General features: G+C 29.8%; 1 protein-coding gene, 1 long non-coding RNA gene and 3 other non-coding genes across 7 annotated transcripts; 4 read left to right on the top strand and 1 right to left on the bottom strand.

The window, feature by feature from the left end:
- Positions 1–2012: 2012 nt before the first annotated feature.
- LOC107953979 (uncharacterized) lies at positions 2013–3739 on the top strand. 3 transcript variants are annotated; one of them, XR_005916109.1, is made up of 4 exons: positions 2013–2340; positions 2454–2523; positions 2675–3424; positions 3599–3739. It is a non-coding gene; the product is annotated as an uncharacterized lncRNA (long non-coding RNA). The 3 variants fall into 3 exon arrangements; XR_005916110.1 differs by lacking the exon at positions 3599–3739 and having other exon boundaries at positions 2021–2340; positions 2675–2893; positions 3113–3270; XR_001699388.2 differs by having other exon boundaries at positions 2022–2340; positions 2675–2893.
- Positions 3740–10744: 7005 nt separating this feature from the next.
- On the top strand, positions 10745–10810 carry LOC121219744 (small nucleolar RNA U49). Its single transcript, XR_005916635.1, has one exon. It is a non-coding gene; the product is annotated as a small nucleolar RNA U49 (small nucleolar RNA).
- A 191-nt stretch (positions 10811–11001) lies between these two features.
- On the top strand, positions 11002–11154 carry LOC121219742 (small nucleolar RNA snoR2/U65). The gene has a single exon (XR_005916633.1). It is a non-coding gene; the product is annotated as a small nucleolar RNA snoR2/U65 (small nucleolar RNA).
- Positions 11155–11197: 43 nt separating this feature from the next.
- Positions 11198–11281, top strand: LOC121219733 (small nucleolar RNA snoR77Y). Its single transcript, XR_005916624.1, has one exon. It is a non-coding gene; the product is annotated as a small nucleolar RNA snoR77Y (small nucleolar RNA).
- An 8589-nt stretch (positions 11282–19870) lies between these two features.
- Positions 19871–21485, bottom strand: LOC107956609 (polygalacturonase-like). The gene is made up of 4 exons (XM_041097464.1): positions 21320–21485; positions 20902–21210; positions 20293–20808; positions 19871–20215 (listed from the first exon to the last, which is right to left on the bottom strand). The coding sequence occupies exons 1-4, from the start codon at positions 21437–21439 to the stop codon at positions 19955–19957; spliced, it is 1206 nt and encodes a 401-aa protein (XP_040953398.1). The 5' UTR covers positions 21440–21485; the 3' UTR covers positions 19871–19954.
- Between the last annotated feature and the right edge of the window lie 3303 nt (positions 21486–24788).

The raw sequence follows: 24788 nt of genomic DNA on the forward strand, positions 1-24788 counted from the left end.
TCTAAGTCCAGTACAAAATTATATCATTTGGCCCGATCGAAATGGCCCATTACTTGAAAAGGTTGAAGGTCCATCTACAAGCTTATGGAAACATAATCTTCAAGGATATGCAATCTTAGATATGATCTTAGATATGATATATGCAATCTTAGATATGATATGCAATCTTAGAAGATATGATTTTGTAATCTTAGAAGATATTAAGTTATTATTATTGTTATTATCATTATTATTATTATTATTACTATATATACACATACGCATATTTTTTACAATAATATATATACATACATTTGTTTAAAAAACTTTTATAAACAAATGCACATATTATATATATATATATTATTCTATTTGCATAACTTTTATATACATATATATACATTTATATTTTATATACATATACATTTTTTATTTCCTAACTTTTATATGCACATATATATACTTTTATATTTTTTTTACTTTGATAAATATGTATATAGGTATGTTTTATTATATTATTCTTCATAAATTTTTATATATATATATATTTCTAAATTAATTAATTTTAATATATGTAATTATTATTATTTGTTTATATATATATGTAATTATCTTTTTTATAATCTATATATATGTATATAATTTTTTTTATATATGTACATGTATATATTTTGTACCCTTTTTTCTCTTTATATTTTTTTTGTTTATTTCCTTCTTTTGTTTATCAATTTATTTTTTCATTTATATTTTAAAAGCATGTTTTTTTTATTTCGCTTATTTATTTGATGCTTTGCATGTTATTGATTTATTTTTATTTATTTATTTATTTATATTATTTCTATGCCATTGTTGTATTTATTATTATTGTATTTGTTATCACGATATTTATACATACATTATAACATTACATTATCTTTTACTCGAATTTAAAAATGGAAAATTTTCAAAATAAAGATAATACTCGTATTTAGGATTTTCAAGAAAATTTAGCCCTAACGTATTGAGTTCCGATTTTCTTCGTAAAATCTAGCAATCGAGGATTGTTCTTTAATCAAACAAAATAAAACTTGTCATCGGGAATTTAATGTGTTGTGTCCTAACGTATTGGATGTGACACGTTGATTTCTCGAGATAAAGATTTTTTTAAAAAAAATATAAAGGAAATATTGAATGTTTGGGATTTTAAGAAATCGTGCCCTAACGTATTGGGCTGCGATTTCTTCATAAATTTTAAACAATTAAATATTTTCTTAAATTTTATTATACGAGTTTTTTGGACCAACTCATCTTGAAGAGAATAAAATGTTGTGTCCTAACGCATTGGATGTGATATTTTTCTTTTCAAAAAGAGAAAGTCTTAATAAATAATTTCATTTAACTAAGGATAGTGTTTTTTTTAAACTCTCGACTTTAAGACATTAATTAATTAATTTGGTACCAATTTTTGGGCGTTATGAGGGTGCTAATCCTTCCTCGTAAGTAACTGACCCCCGAATCCGTTTTTCTGAAACTCGTAGACCAAAGCTATTTTTTAGGTGATCCAATCACACCTTAATAAAAGATTGGTGGCGACTCCCAATTTTTGTTTTTTTTAAAGTCGACAACTAATTTTTATTTTTTTTCCAAAAATAAAAAATGGTTTTGACAATGTGTGTTTGAGGTCATGAGTTCAAATCTCATTTTTTGAAAATTTTACTATTTTGTCCATATCCTTAACGTTGGTCTTTTGATTTAAATTTTATTTTCAGTCCTTCCATATTAGAATGGGCTTGTTGGTTCAACGGTAAAATGTTAGCTTACCCTTTGGTCTTATGTTTGAATCTCTGTGGGAGGAAAATGGTAAAATATTTGCTAATTCCGTTTGAGTCGATCATGTAGTAGTTGTGGTCTAATCGAATTCTGTATGTGGAGAAAATCTGATAACTTATCAGATTGTTGAGTAGGATTGGAATCTTTTTAAAAAATATTATCATTTTTGTTATTATCTTTTCTTATTTTAGTTAAATTTAATTAGTATTTATTTTATTTTATTTCTTTCTTTTTGCCAAAATTTGCCCTATTCCCCACGTTTCCCCACTTTTCCATTGCCTAATTCATTTGTTTTGTTTTTCTGCCAGCAAAATCAAAAGTCAAAATTTGTTTCTTGTTTTTCTTCATAACTTTAATATTTGTTTATCATTTTATTATTCTTGTTTCAAGTCTGTTACCATTTATTTTCCTTTCCCAATTCCACGTTTCTTTAATTTTGTTTTACCTTTCTTGCTGAGTTCTTTCGCACTACTATATCCTCTTTCTCTTTTCTTGTTACTATAAATTCTTTTTGGAACTTTGATTCTTGTTCTGTTGACTGCAAATCGTGGGGTAAGTTTTCTTTTCATTCTCTCGTATATGTGTGGGTTTTAAATGTTTTTAGGCGTTGGGGTTGTATTAAGTTTGTGTTTTGGGTTTTTGTAATGATTTCGATACGTTTTTAGGAGAAGAACAAGAAGCAATCGGCAGTCCTCCAGCGACTTAGATGCTAGTTTGTTGCTGATTTCTTTTGGGGTAAGTGTTCGAATGCGTTTTTGGGGGTTCATTAAGTATGTTGTGGTTGAATTTTTGTTAAGTTTTGTAAACTGTTACTAATTTGGTTGTGATAGTTATCAATTTAGGTGTTATATATCTTATGGTTGCTTTCGTATCGAAATCGTATCAGGTGTGTAGTGAGAAGCCCGAAAAATAGCAAACGACGAAAGCTGTAAATCGACACTATCGACGCCACACGGTTGTGTGTGACAGGCCGTGTGTGAACTGTTGAGCCACACGGTCTGGGCCAATTGGCCCTTGTGGGCCACACGTGTGTGTGGGTCTAAAATTTTGAATTTTTCTCTACGGTCGTAAACAGTGCTTGGATCGAACGTAGGCTTTCTATAGGGTTAGTATGTTATTAATTAAGTTATAACACGTGAATTCTAGCCATCTGTTAGTGTAAAATTGAATATTTGTTCGTATGTCTGAAATGAAGTGTTATGAGTAAAATATGTAATATGCAATTTTTAATCTGAAGAAAACATTATGTATGTTATGTACTTGTCATGATAAGCATGTACATCGTAAATAAATCTAATATCTGTTAGCTTTGCATTTGTATTAGGGATGAGAATTGTGTACTGGAGGAAGTGTGGGGAGTTTAATTATTTGCTGTAATTGGTGACACAGCCACATCTATTTCTGTACATAGCGATAATTCGCTTATTGGTTTGGCAGTTAAGCTACAAATATTTTGAAAGTGTCATACTGACACTAAGTGGTGTGTAGGGTTGAATGGGTGTTTCATACCCCATATGGTGTGTTGGGATAGTTGAAGTTGGTGTGTAGCAGATGGAGGTTACAAATTGAGTTTGAATAGTGTTATACCGACACTAAATGGTGTGTAGGGCTGGACGGATGTCTCATACCCCATATGGTGTGTTGGGATTATATTTTTCCATCTGTACTGCTCTTATATGTTCAACATATGCTATATTTGCTTGAATAATTTCTGTTGTTTAAATAATATGTTACACATTGAGTTTCAAAAACTCACTATGTTACACATTGAGTTTCAAAAACTCACTCTCTGAATGTCTGTCACTTTCAGATAACCCTCAGACTTAGGCGAATTCGTGCGATGGGAGCTCGGTTATGATGTCTTGTTTTTTTTTTACATGGTTTGTAAAATTTGGACTGTCTTTGGCCATTTTGGGACTGTTTAAATTTTTAGACTGTTTAAATTTCTGGACTTTACATTTTGATTTTTAACTGTTTTATCTTTTTTGGTGGGTTTACAACTTGTTTTGCAAAATGTTGATTTTTAAATTACAAATCATGTTTTCAAAATTGAATTCAAATAAGACTTTTCGCTGCAAACTCAAATATTTTTAAAATAAACTTTTCTATATAAACAACATTTTTGATAATCAATTAAGAGAGATGGGCTTACAAACAAACCGGATTTTAAGCAACGAATGCTAAACGATGATTTTTTCAAAAACAAATAAATTTCAAATTTTCAATCGATTTACGATATCATCTCCAAATTTGACTGTAATATCTAAGTCAAATTTAGAGTGTTATAAATACAATTTAACACTTGATACAGATACCTCCATGAGATTCACACAATTACTTACTATTGGGTAGGTATATGAAAATCAGAAAAAAGAACAAGTGTTTTATGATTGGTATGTTGGAGTTAAGAGATTGATGGTGTTAGTGTGTCCACTGTGGAGTTCATGTGCGCTTCACTGATAGGCCTCCAATACTTTTCCACTGTACTTTCAACATCCCTCTGTTGGTAATGCAGGTGGGCCAATATTTTTTTCCTTTTTATAAATAATAATAACAACAATAAGATAAGCTTCCCAGTAGGCAGTAGCCTCCTCCCATAACCAAAAGCTGAAAAAGAGAATCATAAATTTCTTTTTAGGTAAAAGAAAAAAGAATCATAGGTTTACTTTTTGGCAGAATATATATGAATGATATAGTTTGATAATTGGTACAAATGTTTGATGTGTGATATTTTTCATACAAATTATTAACTTTATTAAAATCAACATCAAATTTTAATAAAAGTATTATAAAGATATTTTATTAAGTATTTTATTTTTTTACTTAAAAAAATGAAGAAATTAATCATTACACTTCAAATTAAAAAATAAACTGATTCTTTTATTAAAAATTATATCCATTTTTATTGTTTATAAACGGTCCTTATATGTCAGCATGAAATGCACTTTATTTGTCAGTTACACTAATTTTTATCTGTAAAAATAAACGAAATATTTAATAAAAATCATCATTTTACACTTTAATCTTATGTAAATGGACCAAATTATCTATATTTAGGGTAAAGGGGACAAAATATAATCGTATTCCTTACTCAAAAGATTCCATAATACTTTTACCTCAAATATTACATTACTATTATTATATAGTACACTGTTAAGAGTGGAATTTTTTTATAAATGAATTTAAAAGTAGAATAATAACTTAATAACCATTTATAGGGTTCTTACACTCTACTGATAATGAATAAAATAATTTAATTTTACATGTGTTATGTTTTACCAAATAACATTTGACGTGAATACATGAATTTTGTACACTACCAATGAATAACAACACAACATATTAGGTTTAAAGTTAATATTAAATTTTAGTTTGAGATTTAAGATTCACATTTAAATAAAATCATTAGTATTTATTTATAGGTCTTTCATTATTTTATTTCATCATTGATGAAGTGTAATGTTATTATTCCTTGTCTTGGATGCATTTATTGATATTTTATTCATGTCATATATATTTGTTTTCTATTTATGTTATATTTTTATATAGAAAAACGAAATTCTTTTTAAATAACAAGATAAGATGAGACAATGTAATTTCAAATGATCTTTTTTAGCATCCAATTCCAAAAGTGGAAAGATCCTCCCCTTCATATTAAAATTCTTATAAAATACGGAAACTTTAAAAATTCCCATAAAAGATATTTTTTAAGAATTTTATCATGAGATATTTTGATGAATGTACATGAGAGGTCTTTTATAAAGAGTTGATCTCTACTATTAAATTGATTCATTTAATATTTGTATTATTAAAAAGAATAAAAAAAAAGTTAAATTAGAACATAGTCAACGTTTATTGTTTAGACAATATCATTTACTATTTAACAAATTTAATATTTTAGATAATTTACGATTCTATAAATGAAATTGTTCGGAATTGAATTGCAATTGAAAAATAATAATTTTCAAGATATTTTTTATATAGCAAATGTTAACTATGTTACAATTTGGACTTAATTGATTTTTTTAATAGTATATGAACTAAATTGATCCATTTAATAATAGAGGGACTAGTTTGATTTAATCATTATAATATAGGACATCTTTTAATAGAAATATTGGCTAAAACAGTTAATTTTTGTCAATTTAACTCTTAATGTTTACATATTTTGTCAAATTTGTTCATATTCCTTTTTTGAGCTAAATTCGACCTTTAACATTTCAAAAAGAATCAAATTTTACCATAACAATTTAAAGAAAATTAAATTGTTGTTTTTCTAATGAAAATATTGACTAAATTGTTAAATTTTTAAACATGGTAATTTGTATGGCAATCCATGTGTACTTCATGCTATTTTTTTAAAAAAATTTATGAACATTTTTATTTTTTAATTTATTTTTTTTGAATATTTTGTAATTTTTAAATTATTTGTTTGACTCAGTTTAACTAAAAAAAATACCAATTTAACAAAAGATATAAGCATTTATAGTTAAATTTATGATTATTCATTTTAAAAAATAGATTACTATCGAAAAAAAAATCTAAAATGAGAAAGCCATTAATTTTATGCAATGGAAAAAGTCGTATTAACTACTAGTTTTAGTAACTTCATTTTTATAATAATTTTGATAACCTTAGGCCACCTTACAAAATAGTAACTTTAATAATCACCAAAAATAAAACAAATTAAATGAATATATATTTTCCATAAAATTAAAATAACTTATATCTTTTAAAATACAATCAGAAGCATGTATCTAAATACAAATTCGAAGTTTGAATTTTGATATTTTTATTTGAACTAGTAAATGTATTGTTATACATCTATATAAAATTTATTTAATATGAACAATTATATATGTAGATCCCCAAGTAATAATATGCATAGGAGTTTTAGTCTAATTAGTTCCAGTTTGTTAGCTTTAATTTGGATTGTATCAGTTCTTAGTCTGTTTGTATTGTAATGATTTGATTTTATTTGGTGGTTACTCAGATAATCCGTTTATAATGGTTTGATTATTCAAACTTATATTGAACTTGTAATTATAGGTGAATGTATATGAGAGGTTCCACTATAGGGACTTAACCAAAATAGTCCAAAACATATTAAATAGATCAATTTAATCTTTGTACTATTAAAAAGAATCAAATAAAGCCAAATTGAAATATAGTTAGCATTTATTAGTTAAACAATATCATTTATTGTTTAACAAAGTTAATATTTTAAAAAATTACGATTCTGTAAATGAAATTGTTTGGAATTGAAATTCTAGAGGTGATCATGGGCCGGGCAGCCCGGCCCGACGACCCGCCCGAAATATAGGAGAGTTCGGGTAAAAATATAGGCCCAAAATATGGGTTTGGGCAAAAAATGAGGCCCGTTTAGAAAATGGGCCGGGCCTCGGGCATCACTTTTTTGGCCCGGGTCCGGCCCGGCCCGAATATAATAAATATATATTTTTTTATTTTTTTAATTTTAAAATACTTTTAAAATACTTTTTTTTATTTTTTATTTTTAAAATAAATTTTTGGTGTTTATTAAAAAAATGGGTCGGGCCAGGCCGAGCTCGAGCTTAGGAATTTTTCCCAAGCCGGGCATGGACAAAATTTCAGGCCCATATTTCGGGCCGGGCCTAGGACATGGGCTAGAATTTTTTGGGCCCAGGCCGAACACGGCCCGCCCCGCCCCATGATCACCTCTAAATTGAATTGCAATTGAAAAATAATAATTTTCAATACATTTTTTACATAATAAATATTAACTCGGTTGCAATTTGGACTTGTTTGATTTTTTAATAGTATATAGACTAAATTGATCCATTTAATACTAGAGAGACTAATTTGATCTAGTCCTTATATATATGACATCTTTTAATGGAAATATTGGCTAAAATGTTAAATTTTATCAATTTAACCATTAACGTTTACACATTTTGTCAAATTTGTTTTTATTCTTTTTTGAGCTAAATTTTATGCGATGGAAAATGTTGTATCAACTACTAATTTTAGTAACTTCTTTTTTTATAATAATTTTGATAACCTTAGGCCACCTTACAAATAGTAGCTTTAATAATCACAAAAAATACAAAAAATTAAATGAATTGTTATAGAAAATTTACTAAAACAATAATAATAACTAAAAGATAGATGAAAAATAAGGGGGAATCTTCATTATTTAATTTTCACTTTCAAGATGCTTTATTTATAAGCAGATTTACATTCAATCAATAAATGTAAGTGAAGTCTTCTTAATTATTTCATTTAAACATTTTATGGTTATAAATGAAGTAGAGAGTTTTATCTCATTACTTGAATAAATATTTAAAGGGGTTATAGACATCTATTATTAATGTTTTTACAACACTCTCCCTTGATTGTTTTTTAAATAAAAATGTGACTCATTAAAATCTTAATTAGGAAAAACTTTGTGGGATAAAAACCTAATGAAGGAAAAAAAGTACACAATCTCTTATTACAAGTGTTCTCGTTAAAAACCTTTACTAGGAAAACCTAATATGACAAAACCTTGGTTAATGAAAAAGAGTGCAACGTGTTTTTGACTCCCTCTAATGGCAATATCACATTACATCTTTCAGTTGACGCATTCCAATCTTGTGTAGTAGTATTTCAAACATTGAAGTTGGCAATGCATTGATAAAAAGATCTGTTAATTTATCACTAGAACGAATTTGTTGAACTTTTATGTCACCTTTCTTCTCAAGATCATGAGTGAAGAATAATTTTGATGAAATATGTTTCGTTCAGTCACCTTTGATGTAACCGCACTTCAATTGAGCCCAACAAAACTTAGAAAAACTCTTTCTTTGGTAGTGAAAATTGAAAATCGACGGCGAAAATGTTGAGGCTGGCCGCGAAACGGTTGCTTGGGCTAACGTCAAGAGAGATCTCATCACAACCCGTTTAGATTCTTCCATGTCTTTACCATGAAAACATCATCAACCACTACAACAATCCCTGTAACGTCTGTTCCTTCGATAAGAATGATCCAAACATTGGTATTGGTTTGGTTGGTCTTGCTTGTGGGATGTTATGAAGTTTCAAATCAAAATCAACGACAAAACAACAAAAACCAACAAAAACAAAAATACCAAATAGCAAGCATCCAAAATCAAACCAGCAAAAAAAGAAAAGAAAAATCCCAAATTGGCTTGCATCAAAAGAGAGAAGTAAAAAAAACCTAAAAAAGAAGAGAATCAAAAGAGAAGAAACCCACACCCATTTTGGGTTTTACGGGTTGGGAAATCTGAAGTGAGATTGAGAAGAGGCAAAGAGGAGCCATTTGGTGATGACGGTTGGCCAGAGAAGGCAATGAACGACGGTGACTAGAGTTAAGAGAAAAAAAAAGAAAAAGAAAGGAGAATAAGAGAAGAAAAAAAGGGACAAAGATTCAACGAATAGCAGCAAACTAGGTGGTGACTTCACCTTGGAGGAACAAAACAGTCGTAGCTAGGGTATCTTTATTTTTGCTCTTTTTCTTCTTTTTCTCTTATTCTTTTCTACCACCCAACTAGGGTTATGAGGCTGTTTAAATGACAACTAACTCTCTAACTGGCCAGTTAATGATAGTAAGGAGTTCGCTAAATGCCATATCACTTTTCTGTTATGTTTGTAATTAAATGGTTAAAAGAATTGTTTTGTTATTTTTCGAAAGTTGTGATTGAATTGAAACTAGAGTGACTATTTTATCAACTGCATCAAAGTTGAGTGACTATTGATATAATTTACCTTTAAATTAAATAAAAATATTTATTTTACAAGGTGCATGTTTGAATATAAAGTGCATATTTATTTTACAAGGTCAATTTATGGGTAGGAAGGTGCATGTTTGACCCGATTTTAAACATAATACATTTTCAAACTTACAATAATATATGAAAAATAGTTTAGTTCAACAAATTATAAAAAATAAAAAAAACATTTCATTAGGTTTTTCGAACCGTTATGATAATTTTGTTGGGTTGAATTCGGTCTTATTTTGGTTTTCAAATTTTTGAATTTATTTTAACAAATAAAATTTATTTTTATAAATTTTAAAATAATTTAATAAAGTTTTTCACATGTTTATTTCTAAATAAAATTAAATTTTTAAGTAAATAAAAAATTAATCAATAATTCTTATATATATTAAAAAATAATTATCTATACTTATTATATAGCTCTTAATAGAGTTGGTGCGGCAGCTTAATTGTCTATCAACTCAGTTGAAAAAAGATGAAAATATTTTTACTTTTTAAAGTAAATTGTATTATTTTGAGTATGCTCTTGTCATTTTATATATTTTATATAAAAATTTGAAAAATATATACATATAATGAGATTTGAATCCATACCTTTTTAATTTTTCACACATATATATTTTACTATTCAACTAATTTTTTATATTTTATTTATATAAGTTTTTTATAAATATATTTGTTACGTAATTTTAATTTACTCATTACATAAGTGTATCATAATTTAATATATGTAATTTAAATTATGTTGACTATTTTAAATATAAAATATTTATTTTTATACCATAAATAATTAAAAATAATCATAAATAAAATAAAAATAAAAATTGACTTGATTAAATAACTGTGATTTTTTATTTATATTTCAAAAACTGTCAAAAACACTAGAATTCGAGTGGGTTCTTGATTTGTCGGATTTATATTGCGTGAAGAATGGAGTTTGAATTATCATGGGCCAGAGCAAAGTTTTGGGCCTATTCAATACAAGCCTGAAACCTCCTTTCGGCCATTTTTCAAAGAAGTTTTTGAATTTCAGTCGCGCCTTTTTTAGAGATGTAGGGTTTTTGATTTCATTGCCCTCTATAAATTGACACAGTAATTGCCATTCTTATTCTCATAACTATTAAAAGCATGAAAAATCTAGGTTTGTCCTCCCTTTTTTTAAAAAAAAAAAATTAATGTGTTTGATTTATGGAGCGAAATCCCAATGAGGAAGAAAACCCATGGATAGGAAGTGCCGTATGACACTTTAAACTAGCAACGGCAACTAGCTAAGGAAAAATCCTCCGTTTTCCCATCCTTCAATGTCAGTCCTCTGATTCTTGTTCTTAGGTGCTAGATCATTGACCGGGAACCTTCGCGGGCGGCTTTTCCATGAAAGCTTGTTACGTTGTGTGGGTGATTTGAAACGGGTCTCTGAAGGGTACGCTTTTTGATATTTGAATATTTCATTTTTATAGGCCCGATGCCACGTCGCCGGTAGCGAAAAAGAAAAAAAAAGCAATGACCGGCGATGCTATGATTGGACCAAAATAAATCTCATGTTTCGCGTTCTGATAGGAACCTGTGGATCTGAATTTGATCTACGTAGCCGTTTTCGGCGATTACATTAAAAAAAAATTCTAATGTATTGTTATTAAGGATTGGATTTATTGAAGCCTGTGATGATTTCTTAAATTATAGTTGGAATTACCGACTGAATTATTATTTTGATGTCAATTTGATATCTGAGGCTTTGGAAAAATAATCGAATTTAGTTTGTTTATGAATGAGCTTGAAATATCGAACAAATTTGAGTAGTTTCAAAGATTAAATATGATCATGAGTTCAGACATTGAGTTCGTTCGATTCAATTAATTGATTTTGGAGTTAATTTTTAATTAATTAAATACGAACGAATTCAATCACAACTTAAGAATTGTAGACCAAATATTCAATCACAACTGTATAATTGTAATTTGATCAGAGTTTTCTCATCACAAGTTTATACGTTTAATTACAATTGTAAATACAAATTTTACATGTTCAATATCAATGAGAAGTAAATTTCTTTTATAAAGCACCGTTGAATGCATAATTTAAATAATAATTTTTAGAGAATAATTTAAATAATAATTAAATAAGATTAGCATAAAATTGAATAGGGTCCGGTTCGTCATGTACTTTTATTTATGAATTAATAATAATTAAATAATAATTTTAAATTCTTATTTTGTAGATATCAAAAATCTAGTTTTAGCTGTTAGTATTATTAAATTTATTATGTTAAATTTATTTTTATTATAATATTATTTTGTATTTTTTATTTAAAAATATGACATTAGTAAAATTGATAAAGATTTAATAATGTTAACAATTGAATATAATTTTTGTTTAAACCATTTTTTTAAATTGACTTTTTATTTGAGAAAAATAAAAATTGAGTCGTCACCAATCTTTTTTATAAGGTGTGATCGGATCATCTCGTAATTCGATTGTTTTAATAAAATGTTTGATTTATTAAAATAATATTTTTCAGTTTACAAAAATCCAGAACATGGGTTCGGGAGTCAATTATGCACGAAAAATGATTAGCACTCTCGTTACGCCTAAAATTGGTACCTAATTGATTACTTGATGTCTTTAGTGTAGAAAATTGAGAATTAGAAGAGAATTTAAAATACGATCCCTTATTAGGACATTACTTAACTAAATTAATTTTCACGAAAATGGGCTTATTTCAAGTTAATCGAGAAGAAATGATCATGTCTCGTAAGTTAAGTCACAATGCCTTAAATCCTCGAAAATGAGAACAAACGCTAAAATCTTATTTTTTATTTATTTTAAAGTAGATATTCGACTATCTCGATTTTAGAAAGAAGCCATATTCCGTAAGTTAGGAACACGACTCTTTTTAATCTGCTCCACTGCAACTTCAGGGAGATAAAAGTTATAACTTCAATCCGTTCCATTGTAACTTTAGGGAGATAAGAGTTGTAACTTCAATTGACTCCACTACAACTTCAGGGAGATAATAGTTGTAACTTCAATCCGCTTTACTGTAACTTTAGGGAGATAAGAGTTGTAACTTCAATCCGCTCCACTGCAACTTCAGGGAGATAAGAGTTGTAACTTCAATCCACTCCACTGTAACTTTAGGGAGATAATAGTTGTAACTTCAATATGCTCCACTGCAACTTCAGGGAGAAAAGATTCACCATATTCAATCTACTCTACTGTAACTTTAGGGAAATAAGATTTGTAGTTTCAATCTGCTCTACTACAAATTTAGAGAGATAAGATTCACTATCTTCAATCTACTCCACTGCAACTTCAGAGAGATAAGATTTGTAATTTTCAGTCTGCTCTACTGCAACTTCAGAGAGATAAGATTCACTATCTTCATTCTGCTCCACTGCAACTTCAGAGAGATAAGATTTGTAATTTTCAGTCTGCTTTACTGCAACTTCAGAGAGATAAGATTCACTATCTGCATTCTGCTCCACTGCAACTTCAGTGAGATAAGATTTGCGGCTTTAATCTGCTCTACTGCAACTTCAATGAGATAAGATTTGTAGCCTGTCTTCAATCTGCTCCACTGCAATTTCAGGGAGATAAGATTTGTTTATTTTTAACTTGCTCCACTGCAACTTCGAGGAGACAAGGTGTATAGCTTTAATCTGCTTTACTGCAACTTTAGAGAGATAAAATTTGCTATCTCTGATCTACTGCACTGCAACTTCAAGAAGATAAGATCTATAACTTCAATTTGCTCCATTGCAACTTCAGGGAGATAAGACTTGTAACTTCAATCTGCTCCGCTGCAACTTCAGGAGGATAAGATTTGCCATAATGACTTCAATCCATCCCACTGCAACTTCAGGGAGAAAAGATTCACTATCTTCAATTTACACCACTGCAACTTCAAGGAGATAAGATTTGTAGTTTCAATCTGCTCTACTGCAATTTTAGAGTGATAAGATTCACTATCTTTAATCTACTCCACTGCAACTTTAGGGAGATAATATTTGTAATTTTAAGTCAGCTCTACTGCAATTTCAGAGAGATAAGATTCACTATTTTTATTCTGCTCCACTGCAACTTTAGGGAGATAAGATTTGCGGCTTTAATTTGCTCCACTGCAACTTCAAGGAGATAAGATTTGTAGCCTATCTTCAATCTGCTCCACTGCAATTTCAGGGAGATAAGATTTGTTTATTTTTAATCTGCTCCACTGCAACTTCGAGGAGATAAGGTGTATAACTTTAATCTGCTCTACTGCAACTTCAGAGAGATAAGATTTGCTACCTCCGATCTACTCCACTGCAACTTCAAGAAGATAAAATCTATAACTTCAATCTGCTCCACTACAACTTCAGGGAGATAAGACTTGAAACTTCAATCTACTCTGCTGTAACTTTAGGGGATAAGATTCGCCATAATGAATTAGGTAATCGTTCCCACTTTTTAGCTTGAACTTTTTTTTGTCCAAGTTAGTACTTACAGTTGGCAATTGTTCCCACATTAGGGCCTGAACTCTAGGGTTTTTAAGGACTAACTTGAACAAAAAAAAATTCAAAACCAAATGTAAGAAAAACTGCAAAATTTAAGTTTTAATTTAGATAAACAAATTCAGGCCCCAAAGTAGAAACAATTGTCATTAATACAAAAATATTTATAAAAAATAAAAATTTAAATTATATAAATTAATAAATAATTCATAAAATATTTTTGAAAAATTACATGAATTGCCATATACTACTACTCATATTTATCAAAGGAAAGAGTAGTTAAATATATGCAAATACCAAGTCTAATTTTGGGATATTTAGGTTGGTGGAAAAAACCTATTAAGATTAAAAGGAAAAGTATACAATTATTCAATCCTATTATCTCCTCTAAATTTTCTAAACTTAACCCACCATGGAATCCCTCTATCTTTGATCGATTTCTCCACTTTTATCGTGTTGTCAAGGTCACAACCATCGTTAGTCCTACCATCGCCGATGATGAGAACACGTTGTTCACAAATGCATTGAACTACAAAAATCATTCACTTTTTTACCCTCTTTTATCATTGAAGAATATGGGATTGGAGTTTTAAAAAAAACATAAAAAAAACTTACACAAGTTGCATCGGTGTGAGTGAGGCCATGGTGGGATGGGTTCCAATATTGGTTGAAGAATTGAGAGATGGAAATCCCTAAGAAGAGTGATAATCCTGTTATGATAAGGTTTCTCATGCAATTCATGTTTCTGAATTGTAGACACAATAATCTAATGGAACCTGCAATCAACAAAGCAACAATATTTTCATTAAGGTTACTAAGATGGGATAAACCAATATTTAGTCCTAAATGAAATAAATTATTTTCATCTTGGTCCATATTTGTCTTAGACAAAATTGGGAATTTTTGGCATGAACTTGTATTCGGATGATGTAACACTTTTAATCTACAACGCCATCACCTAAAATTTTAAAATCTAAAAAATACAAGAAATATATTAAAATATTAATTTTAAAAAATCATGTGATGGTATAACGGAATTTAATAATATCATTTTAGTATACTTTAATGGAATCTAAATTTAAGGATTAAATAGAGAAAAGTTATCAAGTTCTTCAACTAATATGACCTTTTATGGTAAAAAATTTAAACCGGACTCGAATTTGGATTAATTGAGTAAAGATCTATATGACACCCTAAACTTGGTCGGGACAGTCCGACCTAAACTTCGAGCGACACATTAGCCACCGAGGTGACTTTCCAAAAAAACTACCACAAATCACACCAACCATCCATACTGACCATACATATACAAAATATTTCATACAAGCATTTACTCCTCAAAGCATGCTTTTCTAAATCAAACTATAAGTCATATAATAAGCGGAATAAGGCGTACCTAGATTTCAGCAAGCTCTACTAGCTGCAAAATGTCTCGTTATTTCATATGGGCAATATCATATAATTCATACAACAAATTGAACCAAACAAGCAAACACTAAGATTAAAAAATCCCAAGAATTAAAATAGACCAAAAAATCCAATTACATCCCTCTAAAAAATTTATTTTTAAATTGTCTAAGATGATCTAAGTCTCATTCCAAGTCTCTAGCATGGAAATGTCCCACATTGCCTTCTTGGGGTTTATAAGTATGGCACAATTACTGTAAAAAGAAAGTTTGTGCAATAGATCACTGAACTGTTGCCCTCCTTGTTATCCCGCATACTAGTTATCGTGAGGGGAGAAGAAAGTAAAGAGATGAGCTTGGGAAAGCTCAGTGAATACACATGTACAAAATAGAAGAAAACACATAAATAATTCACATACTAAACAACTCACTTATAGACAAATCGCATATAACAATTCGAACATAAATAGTTCTACATGTAGGTAGTTTGCATACAATCGATTCGTATGTCACTAATTCACATATAAGTGAGCACTCACAATCCTATGGCATTCCAACTATATCCAATGGTTCCAAAAATTCACAATGCCAACATAACGCAGTAATACACATGTACAGGTCACGTCATTTTAGGCTCACAATTTTTAATAGAGCTCACAGTACCACAACACGTCATAGAATAGCTTGCAAAGCATTAAGCGCCCTATCACATTACATAGGTGAGCACTCATAATCCTATGGCATGCCAACTATATCCAATAGTTCCAAAAATTCACAATGCCAACATATCACAATAATACACATTTACAGGTCACGTCATTTTAGGCTCACAAATTTTAATAGAGCTCACAGTACCACAACACGTCATAGAACAACTTGCAAAGCATTAAGCTCGCATAAACATAACATTAAGTATAAAAAAATAGCATACTAAACTTAGGGTTCGCACACTGCATATATATACATTTATATATAATAGATAGAACAGAACTTTTTAATGCAAATGTATGTATATATATTTTATATTCAAACCCACGCATGCATACATATAATACACAAAACCCTTTAGATGTAAAAATATGTACATATATTATTTATAATAACCTTTGCACATGTATTCATTGTATATTACAATTCCCTTTTACATCATGTATATATATTATATAAATTAAAAGCCACAAACCTATAAATAATATATAACAGTACACACAAATTATACTATATAAAAAACTTTAAACGCCTATATATATATATTATATATTTAACCTAACCCTGGACACATATATACATTTTACTCAGGGTTCACATAGCATGTAAAAACACACGCACATAGATTCATGCTAAGAGTTTGCACGACACATGGATGAGGTTTGCACAATGCATGGAAGAGGTTCGCACATGTTCATGTTCAATCCACAACATGAAGACAGGATTCGCACGTCTTACTTGCTTTCAGTAGAGCGAAACCTTGTTTTCAAGTGCAGTATATAGTGTACTCACCTTGTTCACCACAATGTTGATTATGTGACCTTTTCCTTGCCTTTGTTTCTGCTAGTCGATGCTCCTCCGGTATTTTCAGCTCCGCATGAATAAATACACATAACATATTGTCTAAAACATTTTAATTCATTCTCTACTCAACAACAGCCCACTACTTACGTTATCTCTTGCAGATTTTTATTGTTCTAATACTTACCCCATTTCCTAACTTTTAACCCTCCTAACTTACATATATTTGTAGATCTAGACTATTAATTAAATGTTAATCTCACCTAACTCTTTCCTTTAAGAATCAATCACTGTTCATCACTTTCTTCAAGAACAAAACCATTTTAAACAACATTTCTTAGCTTTGCTAGCTTCAATCCACCATTTTCATGAAGCCAGATCATAAAAAAACAAACATTATTTATATTTCCTAACTAAACCGTAGATACTTTAGTCAAAAGCATTTCATGTAGATTTGATATGAAAATAGATTGTTTACCTTCGGTCTTACTATCCTTCGTGACTCTCGAGTGGTCCGCTCAATAACCGAACCAAATTTTAAGAAGAAAAAGTTGGTGTTTTACTTGAGAATTTAAAGAAGAAAATGGTGCTTGGTTGCTTAGATAATGTAATGCACAAGAAAATTTTGAAGGAAAATTAACTACCAGATGCAACATGAGAAGCATTGTTTTAATAAACCCCCCACTAACCATCAGTCCCAATTACCTATTTGAGTTCACTACTTTCCCTATTATTCCTATTTAGTCCTAATTACTAACGTGGTTTCTATTTACTCTATTTTTAATCTATAATTTAATGTCAATACTATAGCCTGGTTTCCAGGATGTGAAAATCTAAGGTTGGGATAAAAATGGGTAGGTATGGTTAAAATTAATACATACCTACAAGGACGAAAAGCATACAATAAAGTGCTGCAAAGATGGGGAAAGGTATGGATGGAAACACTCCTCCAAATTTTCCTGCACAAAATATCATATATGTTAAGATTAAATATCATATATGTTCCGAGCTTAGTAAATTGTTCTCGCATTGAGACCTGAAAAAGGTATTCATTTCCACTTTGGGGCTTGAACTTTTTTTTGTCCTAGTTAGTCCTTAAACTTGAAAATTGTTCCCACATTGGGGCTTGAACTCTAGGGTTTTTAAGGACTAACTTGAAGAAAAAAATTCAAACCCCAATGTGAGAACAATTGCAAAATTAAAGGTTTGATTTGGATAAAAAAATTTAGGCCCCAAAGTAGAAACATTTGTCAAATTTAAAGTTTAGGGTTCAACAATATGGAAAAAATTGTCAAGTTCACATCTCAAAAAGTAATTTAACCCTTTATATTTCCTGAATATTTATTTCTTTTCAAAAAATAGTCAAATATGAATATAGTATGATTGTTCAAATATATATAGAAAAGATCGAGCATATCAATGTTGGACATATACCAAATATAGAGAAAAACATCATGAAGCCAGCAGTTTCTAATCAACTCGGCGACTTCCAACTCGGGTTTATCCTAGGAGTCTGACTTTTTCCCTGAAGCATAACAATGATATCAACATGGCAGAATAATACAACACCAGCAGCTTGCACCAATGGCTAGTCTAAAAGCATATCTTACAAGGAAACTGTAGAATTGGTGACCGCTCCGAATAGTCCATCAATCATTATCCCAGTCCCTTGCAAAATTATTACAAAAATCAACCACCTGACAAACATATATATGTATAAATGCATTCATTCAATGGATTGCCAATGAGGGATTGGTTCTTATTGTAAGGCCAACGAGGCCTTAAGTTGGAGTTTCATAATGTTTGAGTTTTTAATGTAGGGAGGATTTTGTTCGGTTATACGATGGTTTTTGGGTAACTTGTTCCTGATTTTTCCTTGAGAATGGCTTGTTTGATTAATAGTTATGTTAAATTGTCCAACCTGCCAGCCAATGCCATGGCTTAGTATGTAAGCCGAAGGAGGAGTCACTAATTCGTTGCAATGACGAGTCGTTTATTATATAGGCTATTGGGATAACATAAGCATAAGAACCTCCAATAACAGCTGGCAACCTTGTTCCAAAAAGTGCTTGGAGAATTGTGTTATCATTTAAGAATTTGGCTGTTAGGTTTTTTTTTATCTACTTTGTCGTTTGAACTTGACAATTAAATTCCTTTTGGTCTTTGAATTTAAGGTATTATCATTTAAAATTTAAAAATTATATATAAATTTTCAAGCGATAATTATATTTAATGTCAATAATTGAACAAGTGGTTGAACAAGTTAAACCGTCGATTTTTGATTCAACCAGTTTGATAGATTCCATTGCCAAACATTTTATACAACTTTGACAGCTTTTAATATTGACATAATAGTAATTTTAGCTCTCATCGTTCATACATTGTGCCAGTTTAATCTTGATTCTAAAAAATTCAACTCCTTAACATTTATATAGTGCAATTTTGTATTTTTTACCATTTTGCTTTTGTTTGTAACATTCAAGGTTAAATTTAAAACAATAAGAAAAGATAAAATTATCATATTAAATTTTTATATTTTTAATTTTAATATATTTTGGATCAAATTTAATTGATAAATTTATTTTTTTAGCTTTTAAGGTGAAAGAGTCATAAAAAAAACTATAAAAAAATTAAATTATACAATGTGTAAAAGTTCAAAGTTACTTTTAGAATCAAAGCTAAATTGATACAATGTATAAATATTGAGGATTAAAATTTTTATTATGCCAATTTTATAAATAAAAAACAAAAAATTTAGATAAATAAAAAAATAATTAAATAGTATTTGGTTTAGTAGTATTTTAATAGTAATTATATGGTAAGCCAAAATGCATAAAATGTTATCACATTGCAATATTTTTTGTTGAAGTGTATTTTTAAAAATAATTAAGTTTAAGAAAAATATTCTTAATAACATGGAATGTAAAACAAAACAAAATTTGTTTCCAAATAAAAATAATTACAGGAGTTACAACCTCATCAAAAAAATTTATATCTATGCTATTGATTAAGCAACCGGGGTAGGTTTTGCTGCAATAGGGGCGGAACATGCAACTGGATTTTGTTTGCCACTAACTTTAGGCTTCACATTCGAACATTGTGATACTGTAGGTCCATTCGTTCCACTAAGCGTAATTTCAATGTCCGCAAGTTCCACATTTTCACAGGACAAAGTAGCGCTGCAAATAATCTTGACAGCTTCTGGAAGCGCCGAAGTGCCGTGAATGTTTTTGAAGCTAATGTTGCTTAGTTTAACTTTTGATTCTTCCTGCATCAAAAAAATAATGATTCAATGACCGTTTAACTCTTTTTGCTCTCTTACGGTTTTGATAAATATGTACATACATTTATTTTGCATTTGTTCCATGGGCAATATTTCTGATCAATTATAATAGGAGAACTGACATTGGTCATGGTAATATCCTCAAAGTGAATGTTCGAACAAGTGCCGAGTTCAGCACCTGGCCAACTTTTGATTCTAACACCATTTGAAGTGTTAGTCAAGGTACAATTTTTTACTGTAACTCCATCAACGAGTTCTTCATTTTTAAACAATCCGGGACTGCCAATACTGATACCATGTCCTGGTCCACAAGTTACTCCATTGATAACCAAGTTTTTGGAGCCATCCCCAATTGAAACACAATCATCACCAGTTTTTATCTCCGTGTTAAGAACATTGACCCCATCTGATCTCCCGATGTGAATCCCATCTATGTTTGGGCTATCTCCAGGTGCTGATATGATGAAATGTTCGAAAGTAATGTTTTTACATCCTAGAACATTAACATGGAACTGCTTGCTGTCTTTGGTAGTTATACCTTGTATCATTGCGTTGGTTAAAAAATCAAACCTTAGGTTCTGTTTAATTTCAGAATGAAACAAAAAATAATTATTACTTAATTCTATTTATAAAAACAAAAGTCATAACTTTTCAATAAGTAAAGAACTTACAATAGGAAGTGAATCACAATAATCATGCTTTTCACAATCTTCCCTTTTATAAGCAACGGTTCCCTGACCGTCGAAAACTCCTCCGCCAGACAATTTGGAATTTTCAATTCTATTGAATGCAATCCATTTAGGCTCCTTGAAAGCACCAGGGTCTGCCGGAGCCTTCAAAGTGCCTTGAACTTGAAGTTCTATAGGAGCCTTGCAAGGACCATCTAAGGTAGCTGTACTTAAAAAATATATCCCTTTAGGAATCACACTTTTTGCCGGAGATGTCGAGGCACATGCTTCTTTCCAAGCATCCAACAATGGCTAAAACCCAAAAAGAAAAAAAAAAGATACATATAAAGATAAGAGATTGGAAAAATAGTTATGCATGCTTTTATTTGCTAACTATAAAGTTCTATGATATTTTGCTTACCTTACTCAAATCTGTTTTCTCGTTTGCCTTTGCACCAAACTTTGCAACAACATCAATAACACCACCTCCTCCTCCTTGACCTTCAGCGGATGATATTGATAAAATTAATAGTATTAACATGGATGAAAAAAATTAAATTGAATAGCCATACTTTCTTTTTATTTACTTCAAAGAGAGAATGATTTCTGTCTTTTGTTTTGTTTCAAACCATCTTATATAGAGAGAGTAAGGCCAAATTACAACCAACTAAACATTTCTATTTTAATTAGCGTGGGTAAATAATATGACCAAGTTTTACTTACTATATTTAGCACTTTTTTTTCTTTTTGGAAGGGAATTTGCTAGTTAATTTGCAAACAAACTTGAAGAGTCACGTGACTTAATATAACTATTTAAGGTTTCTATATATAAATGAAAATGATGAATATAATTGTCGACTTAGCTCGGTTGGCATCGACATTGTTGCACATGCCGGAGACCGTGGGTTCGAGCATGTTGAAGGGCATTAATTTCTTCTATATTAAGGGATGGGGAGGAGTTATGAGTAGTTCTAGGCATTGTATAAGAAAACGATGAATAAAATTATCCATTATTAATTTATTTTCTATATTATCTTAATAATTTATTATATGGTTACATATAGATAATTAAATATGTATGTTTAATAATATTGAAAATTATAATATTTTATTAATTTTAAATATTTTTAAAAATAAAAATTTATTAATAACATATTAAGATTAAACTTGATTTAAGATAATTTTTATATAAAAATAAAATCACTCATAAAAGGTAAGTCATTCTAAAAGGAAAAAAAGCTTATTTTTCGTTGACTTGTAAGTTATTTTTTTCATTGACAAAATTATTTTTCATGAAACAAAAATAGGAAAATGTAGAAAATATTTTTCGAAAACCATTTTCAATGAAACAAACAGAGCCTGCCTTGAATGAGTTGGTGTTACAAGCCAAGGGACACCGACTCTGTTGGTAGATTACTTGAATTCAAAGTCTTATTGCAATTTCATATAATTATTTCATGTATCTACAATGGTCTACAAGTGTAATTATAATGCTACTAAGTATCTTTGTTTTTCGTTTTTGAAAGATTAAACATAATATGCAAATACACTTTTATTTTATTTCAATTCAATGGTAAGGGTTTTTTTTAGAAAAATAATATCCATTCAACAAAAAAAATTACAAGTGAGGATCAAATTTCGGATAAATGTACAAAATAAGATGTAAATAAAAAATGAATTACAAAAGAAAATCATACTTTGTTTGAATCAAGTTGAAAACCCTATCATATGTTGGTGTTTAGCCATTAAGGCTGAGAAGGTTAGTCCTTGATGTGTAGAGATTTGTCATGCCCTCACTGTTGTTACAATGGACAAACCTTAAGCACCCAATAAATGCAAAAAGCTCGAGCAAAAATAGGCAAACTAAAGATGCCCGGGAGCTCCCAAAATGGGAAATCTAACCCTTAGCAAAGGAGCCAAGCAATGCATTATTATGTAGGAAAACAAGTTACTCATTCACATCTTATTGGCCTCCACAGGTTGGTAATATGCCGGCTAACACAAAAGTCAACGAGAAGGAAGATAAAGGGGGAAGAGAGGGTTGATTGTCAACCATATAATCGTCAACAACAACACCGCCAGCCAAAAGGTTAATGCCTTACTTTAATAGCAATGTTGACAACTTTAAAAATTCATATGTAAATTACTCTTTCCATTAATACAAAAATATTTATAAATAATAAAAATTTAAATAATAAAAATTAATAAATAATTCATAAAATATTTTTGAAAAATTACACGAATTACCATCTACTACTACCTATATTTATCAAAGGAAAAAGCAGTTAAATATATGCAATTACCAAGCCTAATTTTGGGATATTTAGGTTGGTGTAAAAAAACCTATTAAGATTAAAAGGAAAATTATACAATTCTTCAATCCTATTATCTCCTCTAAATTTTCTAAACTTAACCCACCATGGCATCCCTCTATCTTTGTTCGATTTCTCCACTTTTATCGTGTTGTCTAAGGTCACAACCATCGTCAGTCCTACCATCGCCGACGATGAGAACACGTTGTTCACAAATGCATTGAACTGCCAAAATCATTCACTTTTTTACCCTCTTTTATCATTGAAGAATATAGGATTGGAGTTTTTAAAAAAAAACATAAAAACACTTACACAAGCTGCACCGGTGTGAGCGAGGCCATGGTGGGATGGGTTCCAATATTGGTTGAAGAATTGAGGGATGGAAATCCCTAAGAAGAGTGATAATCCTGTTATGATAAGGTTTCTCGTGCAATTCATGTTTCTAAATTGTAGACACGATAATCTAATGGAACCTGCAATCAACAAAGCAACAATATTTTCATTAAGGTTACTAAGATGGGATAAACCAATATTTAGTCCTAAATGAAATAAATTATTTTCATCTTGGTCCATATTTGTCTTAGACAAAATTGGGAATTTTTGGCATGAACTTGTATTCGGATGATGTAACACTTTTAATCTACGACGCCATCACCTAAAATTTTAAAATCTAAAAAATACAAGAAATATATTAAAATATTAATTTTAAAAAATCATGTGATGGTATAACGGAATTTAATAATATCATTTTAGTATACTTTAATGGAATATAAATTTAAGGATTAAATTGAGAAAAGTTATCAAATTCTTAAACGAATATGATCTTTTATGGTAAAAAAATTTAAATCAGGCTCGGATTTGGATTAATTGAGTAAAGATCTATATGACACCCCAAACTCGGTTAGGACGGTCCGACCTGAATTTCGAGTGACACATTAGTCACCGAGCTGACTCTCCAAAAACCTACCACAAATCACACAGACCATCCCTACTCACCATACATATACATAATATTTCATACAAGCATTTACTCCTAAGAGCATGCTTTTCTAAATCAAACTATAAGTCATATAATAAGCGGAATAAGGCATACTTGGATTTCAGCAAGATCTACTAGCTGGAAAATGTCTCGTTTGTTCTAATGGGTAGTATGATATAATTCAAACAACAAATTAAGCCAAACTAGCAAACACGAGGATTAAGAAAATCCCAATAATTAAAATAGGCCAAAAAATCCAATTACATCCCTCTAAAAAATTTATTTTTAAATTGTCTAAAATTATCTAAGTCTCATTCCAAGTCTCTAGCATGGAAATGTCCTATATTGCCTTCTTGGGGTTTTATGAGCTTTGGGCACACAGTGTAGAAAGAAAGTTTGTGCGATGGATCACTGAACTACTGCCCTCCTCATTATCCTGCACATTACTTATCATGAAGGGAGAAGAAAGTAAAGAGATGAGCTTGGGAAAGCTCAATGAATACACATGTACACAACAAAATAGAAGAAAACACATCAATAATTCACATAATAAACAACTCACTTACATACATATCTGTGAAAAATAGAATGTCGGTAAT

Source organism: Gossypium hirsutum, chromosome D07 (assembly GCF_007990345.1).
Source record: "Gossypium hirsutum isolate 1008001.06 chromosome D07, Gossypium_hirsutum_v2.1, whole genome shotgun sequence".
Taxonomy (NCBI): domain Eukaryota; kingdom Viridiplantae; phylum Streptophyta; class Magnoliopsida; order Malvales; family Malvaceae; genus Gossypium; species Gossypium hirsutum.